The sequence below is a fragment of the Alligator mississippiensis genome, chromosome 11 (assembly GCF_030867095.1).
Source record: "Alligator mississippiensis isolate rAllMis1 chromosome 11, rAllMis1, whole genome shotgun sequence".
Taxonomy (NCBI): domain Eukaryota; kingdom Metazoa; phylum Chordata; order Crocodylia; family Alligatoridae; genus Alligator; species Alligator mississippiensis.
The window spans coordinates 60,396,336-60,403,970 of record NC_081834.1 but is presented as its reverse complement, the minus strand read 5'-3'; the positions used below and the strand labels follow the sequence as shown (position 1 = coordinate 60,403,970).

Genomic DNA, 7,635 nt, shown 5'->3' with positions numbered 1-7,635 from the left:
CTGTGATGTGGAACAAGGCCAGCGCAGGGTGGCAGGACTTTCTGTTGGGTGGCAGGAAAGGACCAGGAAGAAAAGATCAGGGAAGAAGAGGGGTCCTGGCATGGGCAAACAGAGAGGGGACTGGGGGGGGGGAGGAGAGGTGTAGTTTTGTTTTGGGGGAAGAGGCTGTGCACAAGGATGGCTTCCAACAGGATGGCATAGTCCCTTTCAGGGGTAGGCGTCCCCCCATCGGCGGCAGCGACTGCAGCTTGAGGCAGCGAGGGACATCCATCGGAGGAGAGGCAGGAGACCTTAGTCCAGAGCCGGAGGGAGGAGTGCGGCGTCACCAGGGCCTGTGAGCACCCGCCCAGCAGCGCTCCATCCCCCAGGGCAGGTGAGGAGCCTGCAGCGCCGGGGGGGCTTCCCGTCTCTGTGCAGGAAATGTAGAAACGGGCAGAAAATCCAGCCCCTGCAATGTGGGCACTCAGCCCCTGGTGCTCCCTCACACCACTTCCAGCGGGTTGGAGACATCCCCAGGTGCTGAAGCTCCCCACCCCTCCCAGCCCAGCCAGTGCTGCCCAGACTGAGCGTGCAGGGAGCCCCAAGCTGTGGCGCTGCTGGGCTCCTGCAGGTCCCAGGCAAATGGCCCCTGTCCTCCTCTCCTTGGCATTCCCAAACGCATGGGCACTCAGCCCATGGCCAGTCACGTGGGGTGAGAGGGGAGTAGAGGAGCAGGGAGCTGTGTGTCCAAACCAGCTGCAGGTCTTGGACCCTAAGACAAGGGCTCTCCCCACCTGCCAACCCTAGTGCCAGGGAGGCTGTGGATATGGCTGTAACCCAGGGTTCACCTGCCTGTGTCTTGGATGAGCAGAGGAGGGGGTGGATACGTGTGAAGGGGATGCTTTGAACCCCAGTGATAATTGCCCCTGTTGGGTGCCAGGATGGACAGGCTGTGGCAGGTGCTCAGGAGGAGGTCGGCCAAGGTGCTCTCCATGGGAGAGGAGAGCAGCAGGGAGCCTGGGCAGGAGGAGCGGGGCCCCACCTGCCGTGAGGAGGAGGGGCCCATCAGGGCAAGGAGGTGGCTGTGCCCCATCTGCTGCCGAAGTAAACTGGCAGCTCCCAGCGGCAGGGGAAAGGAGGGAAAGAAATCAGCCACCTCCAAGTCCAGATGGAGGTGGCCATGGGTGCGCCTGGGCAGGCGGGAGCCAGCGCCATCACAGCTCCCGGCACCCGAAGAGCCGTGCAGCTCCCCTCCTGGGTCATGGGGCAGCCTGGAGCCCGGCCCTGCAGCCCCGCAGCAGGAGGCAGCCCCGTGCCGAGCCGGGGACGAGGGCCCAGCTGCCCTGGGGCAGGAGCTGAGCCAGGCCCACAGCAGCCCCTGCCTGAGCCGCAGCTCCTCCTCGGATGACTGGCACATGTCCCAGGAGTCCGGGAGCACCAGCCCCAGCACCAGCTCCTCCTCCTCCTCCTCCTCGGACTCTGAAAAGTCCCAAGAGGCCCAAAGCACCAGCACGAGCACGAGCAGCAGCTCCTCCTCGGAGGACAGCGATAGCTCGGAGGAGTCCAACACCACCAGTTCGACCAGCAGCTCCTCCTCGGAGGACTCCAGTAGCTCCCTGGAGTCTGGGACCAGCCCGGCCCCCGGTGCCACCTGCACAGGTGAGGGGAGCCGCTGGGGCCAGAGGTCTCAGCACCTTTCACTAAGCGAGGCCACTTGGACCCTCCATGGGGCCGGGCAGGGGGATCCTGGCCAAGGTGAGGGGGCTGAGCCGCACACCTCCCTGGCACGTCCTGGGGCAGACAGGGGACCCTAGTGCTGGTGGTGGGAGCACGACACCATCTCTTCCCCCGACACCCACTTCCCTTCCCCTCAGGGGCACACGAGTGACCTCTCCCCTTTCCTCCGTGTGCAGTGATTCCCAGCCCAGCCGGCGAGGAGCTGGAGGAAGAGGAGGAGGAAGAGGAGGAGGAGGAGGAAGATGGAAGGTCCCCGGAAGAAGCTGCCCTCCTCCTTGTGAAGAAACACCTGCAGGACCCCGGGGAGGTATGAAACTGCCCCAGCGGAGCCGGCACCCAGTCAGTCTTCCATTCCCCCGTGCGGCCCATGGCAGGAGGTCACCCCCTGGGACCCAGAGCCCGCAAGGGAGCCCCGGGGCGCTGCTCGAGGTGGGTGTTTGTGAAGCCCCAGCTGCGTCCCTCCCTCCACGGACACTGCCCTGCTCTTTACAACACCTGCCCCGAGGAGATGCATCTCAGCTCCGTGGGGGCAGAGGAGGCCTGAGTCCCACAGGGGGCTTGCGGAGGAGCAGGAGGCTCCTGGCTAAGAGCCTGCTTTAGCCCTGGTCTCGCTCCTGGTAGATGCTGGACGGGAAGGACAGGCAGCGCTTCCTGCTGGCCATCATCAGCCTGACCATCGCCGCGGACCAGAGCAGAGAGGTGGCTGTGGAGCTGGAGGACCTGAAAGCGGCCGTGCTGGAGAGGATCGTGGTGAGTAGCACGGGATGGTGTGGGGAGAGGGAAGGAGAGGAAATGTTGTCTCGTGACACCAGGAAGGAGGGGAGAGGTGGAGCGGGATAAGAGAGAGAATGGCAGGCGCGCCTTTTCCTGGGCATGACATGGGGGTACTAGATGAGGGAGATAGTGGTCGATTCCTGACCTGGATGTTGAGCGTTGGGCAATCCTGCATCTGGAGGGCAGGGGAGGGTGGGATCAGGAGAGGTTTGAGTGCCATGCTTGCAAGGCCGTGGGAGGCAGAGGGCCAGCCCAGCTGGGTGGGTGGGAGGGGGCTGGTTGGGATCCTGCTGCCTGCGCCTGCAGCACTGGGTGGTCTCCCGTGGGGGATGTGGCTGATCCTTACCTCCCCGTCCCCTTTGGGGCTCACAGGACCTGATGGAGACCATCACAGTGGAGGGCGACCGAAAACACATCCTGGCGTACAGCATAGACGCCATCCGCTGCCTCAGGTACAGGGACCTCTGCCTGACTCTCCTGACTTTGCTGTGGGCCAGGGGGATCCCCACTGCTCAGGCCCAGCTTTCCAGGCTGTTTCCTGCCCACCCCAGTGCCACCGCCGCCCCACATAGCTCAATCTGACGCAGGCTCCTCTCTCCTCACAGCGACCCGAAGCTCAGCCTGGAGCCAGCGCTGGAGTCGCGCCTCCTGCGGGCCACCGTGGAGAAGAGCTTCCTGGCCATAGGGCGTGAAACCCATCGAAACCAGGTAGGTGCCCCTGCCACTGCCAGGTCCCACAAGCCACCCCCTGGCAGGAGTGGCCCCAGGCTCCGTGGCACTGACCCTCGGGTCTGCCTCCCCTTTCAGGTCGTGCAGCGACTGTACGAGGAGTACCTGGAGGGCCTGCTGTGCTGCGTCTTGTCCAGCGCCCCCAGCCTGGGCAAGCTCTACTCCATCTGGGAGGTGAGCACCGTGCAGAGGGGCTGGGCTCGGGCCGGGACAGCTCCTGCCCTGTGCACTGCAGCAAGCCTCTCTCAAAGCAGAAGGAAGATGGTCAAGCCCGAGCTTGAAACCTGGCTCCTGAGGAGGAGGACCCCAAGGCTGCTGGGTTCAGCAGGGCATGTGCCCTCATCTTAACATCTTCCTCCCACAGCACTTTACATCGTGGACTGAGGCGCCGGATGCCCAGCACCGTGCACTGGGCATGAAGATCATGACCGGCGCCATTGCCTTTGCTGTGCAGCTCCTCCCACAATTTGAGGTCAGTGAGCCCCTTCCTTCCCTAGTGTCCTGGTCCCCTGCCTTTGCCAGGGCCCTCCTGGGAGAGTGGGGTCAAAGCTGGACAAGAAGCTTCACTCCAGGGCTTTGCTTCTGCCTCAGTGGTGCCCCTGACTCTTTACGGGTCTCTTTTCCATGGCCTGCTCTGGGCATGGTCAGCCCTGGACATGGGGCCTACTAGCCCTGGAGCATGAGGCACGGGGAGTGATCCTGGGGCCCCGAGCAAGTCCCTGGGCTGCAGGTTCCCATGGAAAGAGAGGGCTGTCATGCTCTGGCACTGTGGTCTCTGCCTTCCTGCCCTCCTGCTGGGTAATGCGGAGAGGTGGAGAGAGAGAACTGTGCCTGGGGATGTATTGGGGAAGGAAGGTGGGACATGCATGAACTGCCTGATTCTCTCCCCCTGCTTAGGGCTCCCCTGACATACTGGAGGTGGGGGACATGGCAGCCCGCCTGGGTCTGTCCATCAACGACCCGGAGGAGACCATCAGCTGCAAGGCCAGGGCGTGCATGTATTTGCTCGCTCAAATCCTCCTTCATCAGAGGGGTAAGGAGACCCAGCTGGAGTACAAGGCTCCGATGCCAGCAGTTTCCCTCCAAAAGCCTGTTCCCAGGTGCTGGGCCAGACGCTTTGTCTCCATCTGTCCATTCCCAACCTGGGAACAACTCAGGGTGTCGGCGTTAATGATTTGGGCCTCTTCACCTCAGCGCCGAGCTGTGGTACTGCAGCCTGTGCTAATGCACCCATCCTGGGTGTCTTATGCGGGAACCAGGGAGCCCATCCCCAGGCCCCCAGCCCAGACTGGTCCCAGGACACGTGGTGTCCATTGACTCCTGCAGAACAATGACCTTCCTGCTGGGGCCCTGCCCTTCATGGTGCCAGAAGGGCAGCCAGAGCCCCACTGGGTGGACATTGAGCACCAAAGCTAGGATGGCAGCTCAGAGCCATGTGTCTCCACTTGTCCTAGGCCAAGACATGCGAGGGGCAGAGGAGCTGCGGTGCAAGCGCCAGAACGATCAGAGCCAGGTCCAGAAGTACAGGGACCTGGCGAGAGTGGGAGAGGTGAGGCTGGTGTGTGTGATGAAGGGGTTCGGAGAAAGGCTTGGTGCTTGTCTCCAGCTGGCAGGGGTCTTCCTGCGGTGGGTTACAGCCTTGCAAGTGTCCAGGGCAATGTGGTGCCAGCCCCAGAGATGGAGCCTGTGTGTGGCTTGTAGCCAGCCTTGTGTTCTCCTGTTTCAGGGGCTGAGAAAGATCTTGCTGGAGGAGCAAAGGAGAGCTTTCCTGCAGAGGGCCCTTCATGCAGTTCGCAATGGACCGATGCACATCAGCCAAGCTGGGCTGGTTTTCCTGTATGCAATCTTGGGGGAAGCCGGCCGCTTGATGGGGCACAAGGTCAGCAGCCACGTTGGGGAGTGCGGGGAGGGAGGAGAGTGAGCTCACGGCCCCTCGGCTCTGTTCCACGTAAAGTTGCTGTCGTCCCATCACGACCTGTTGTGTGGGGACAACGTGGAGCAGAGAGAGGTCACTACACACCGGAGTCTGAGCTCTAGCTCACGGTGGGGCCCATTTGTACTTCGCAGACTAACTCAATCAGTGACCTGCCCCTGTCTGTAAGGTGCAAATCTCCCTTGCCTTCTGAGCAAACTGGCCTTGAGGAGAACGGGAGGCCTGCCAAGTGCCTTGGAGAAAGGAATGAATTAATCTGCCTAGGCAGGATGGCACCAGCCTGTCCTTTGCACATGTCATGCCCCTGAGGGTCAAGGTCTCTTGCCAGGCCCAAAGATACACAGCGTGTTCCCTCAGGACAAGCTTCCCATTCCCAGTCTGCAGTCAGGAGTCTTTAGGAGGTGCACAGGTCCCCGCACGGCTCCATTTCTTCTCCTGCCCACGATCCTGTGCTTGCTCTAGGGAGAACGGAGGATTCAGGCACTTGGCGCTGCTGATCTGCCCCATTGCCCAGAGCCCAGAGCTGCCACCCTCTGTCTTTACCGCGATTTTCAGAAAAATGTTGCTCAAGGAACCTGCCCCCCATTTCCCTGAGCTGTTGCCAAGACCCCTTGGTTTCAGTCCAATCCCTGCCCCATGACCCCTCCCCACATCCCCTGTCCTTTCTGGGTGTAGGACAGGCTATGACCAGCTCTTGTACCTCTGCAGGAGAAAGAAATCCCCATCAGGGTCCTGAATAAGGTCTTCATTATCACCTACCTGAAGGAGCTGCCTAAAGATCTGCAAGGGCACAGCCTGCTGGTCACCTCCTCCAGTGCCATCGCCTCTCTCCAGCCGCCCACACTTGCTCCTGCAGGTACTGTCCTGTCCCCTCTGCCGCTGGGGAGCAGGGAGCAGTGGGAAGGGAGGGGGAGGCTCCTGGCACTAACACAAACCTGCTCCCTGCCGCGTGTGGGCAATTCTCCCCTCTGCCCTACAGAGTCCTGTCCTAGGATCCGTCCTCCGCAGGTCTTTCCTTTCTTTTCTCTCAATGGCAGGAGCCTTTCCTCGTGCCCTGCTGCCCCCGGGTAAACCTGCCCTCTGCCCCGGGTGGCATGGGTGGGCCTGCAGGGTGTTGCCATCTTTCATGAAGGAGCCCCGGGACCTCTCCCAAGTGGCTGAGCCACCCCAGGACAGGGGGGACCCTCTGCCTCCTGTTAAAGGCTGCTGTCACTCCCACAGTCGGAGACCTGCTTTCCCTTGCTTGTAGCTCTCTCAGCCATGGTCTTTTTGGGGCTGGGGTTGTCCATTCAGAGCATCTACCTCATCTTGAACGTGGCTGGGCAGTGATGCCTAAAGATGTTCAGCTTCTTCCAGGCAGGAGGCTAAGCACCATCTATTTTTTTTCCCCTCATTCAAATGTTCAGGCCTTTGTGTCCTGGGAAAGCTCCCAGTCCCCACTTCCTCACATCGCAGCCTTGTATCATGGTCCCAATGCATGGATTTAATCTTCTGCTGCTTTTTCTTACGCTGCGTAGCAACACCTGCAGACCACCTCAACCCTGACAGCACCTCCATGAGAGAAGATGACCTCCCCAACCTCACCGGGAGCCCGATGGCTACAGAGAAAAGCTGCAACAGCGCTGAAGCCACCACACACGTCACCGACTGACAAGTCATCATCCAGTCTGAGCCGTCCGCCACAGCCAAGTCAGCCTCTGCAAGAGGAGCAGCCTGAGAAACCCTCGTGGTGAAGAACTTGAATATCTTCCAGACCAGCTCTGCAAAGGGCTGGGGAAAGACCAGGCACCATGAGTTTGTAGTGCCCAGGTTGCCAAGTGGAGGATGCTCTTGTTGTGTGGATGGCATTTTGTGACCCCTGCCTCAGGGCTTTGGCCGGTCGCCATTTGGGGCCAGGAAGGAATTTTTTCCCCCTTCATTTATGGAACCAACTTCGGGGGGTTTTTCGCCTTCCTCTGAGGCATCGGGACATAATCAGACCATCCCGGCGTCTGTTGTGTTAGTAGCCTGTCCTTGAATCCATCGAGAGCCATTCAGGGAGTGAAGAGAGCAAAGGCATAAACCACGTGCACTGTTGAACATAGATTTAGTGTAATGTGTCATGTTGAACATAGATGTTATAGAAACTAAGAGGAGATGTAGGATAATAAAGTTAAGCTTTAGTTTTCTTTTCTTATAAGTGTTGGTGTTCATCTCAAATTCCTGTGTGAAATACAAGCTCATGACATGCAAGGTAAGAAAGAAGACAAGATGATCCATTGCTGTAGAGAACAGGGTCTACAACACACAGGAGAAACCTGGCATGTTTAGCTCAGAAAGTCAAGGTCGAGCTGCCTGAGAAACTGCTAATACTGTTCAATTGGAAACCACGTTTATTCCTCAACAAGTCAACGTTGGGTGGTCAGGGAGGTGTTTCAAGAAAGTGGCAACGGGAAAAGTTCTCTCTGCTCCAGGTTGCCGAGGTGCTTTGGGTAGATGTGATA

General features: G+C 59.9%; 1 protein-coding gene across 1 annotated transcript; it reads left to right on the top strand.

The window, feature by feature from the left end:
• Nucleotides 1–679: 679 nt before the first annotated feature.
• LOC132243725 (uncharacterized) lies at nucleotides 680–7,331 on the top strand. The gene is made up of 12 exons (XM_059714119.1): nucleotides 680–1,638; nucleotides 1,893–2,023; nucleotides 2,338–2,466; nucleotides 2,863–2,942; nucleotides 3,096–3,198; nucleotides 3,298–3,393; nucleotides 3,584–3,691; nucleotides 4,117–4,252; nucleotides 4,674–4,768; nucleotides 4,946–5,098; nucleotides 5,861–6,008; nucleotides 6,670–7,331. The coding sequence occupies exons 1-12, from the start codon at nucleotides 921–923 to the stop codon at nucleotides 6,801–6,803; spliced, it is 2,031 nt and encodes a 676-aa protein (XP_059570102.1). The 5' UTR covers nucleotides 680–920; the 3' UTR covers nucleotides 6,804–7,331.
• Nucleotides 7,332–7,635: the final 304 nt, after the last annotated feature.

Coding starts and splice junctions, on each gene's coding strand:
- LOC132243725 (XM_059714119.1), top strand. CDS start 921: ATGGACAGGCTGTGGCAGGTGCTCAGGAGGAGGTCGGCCAAGGTGCTC. Junction 2,024..2,337: donor ACCTGCAGGACCCCGGGGAG/GTATGAAACTGC, acceptor CGCTCCTGGTAG/ATGCTGGACGGGAAGGACAG. Junction 3,692..4,116: donor AGCTCCTCCCACAATTTGAG/GTCAGTGAGCCC, acceptor CCCCCTGCTTAG/GGCTCCCCTGACATACTGGA.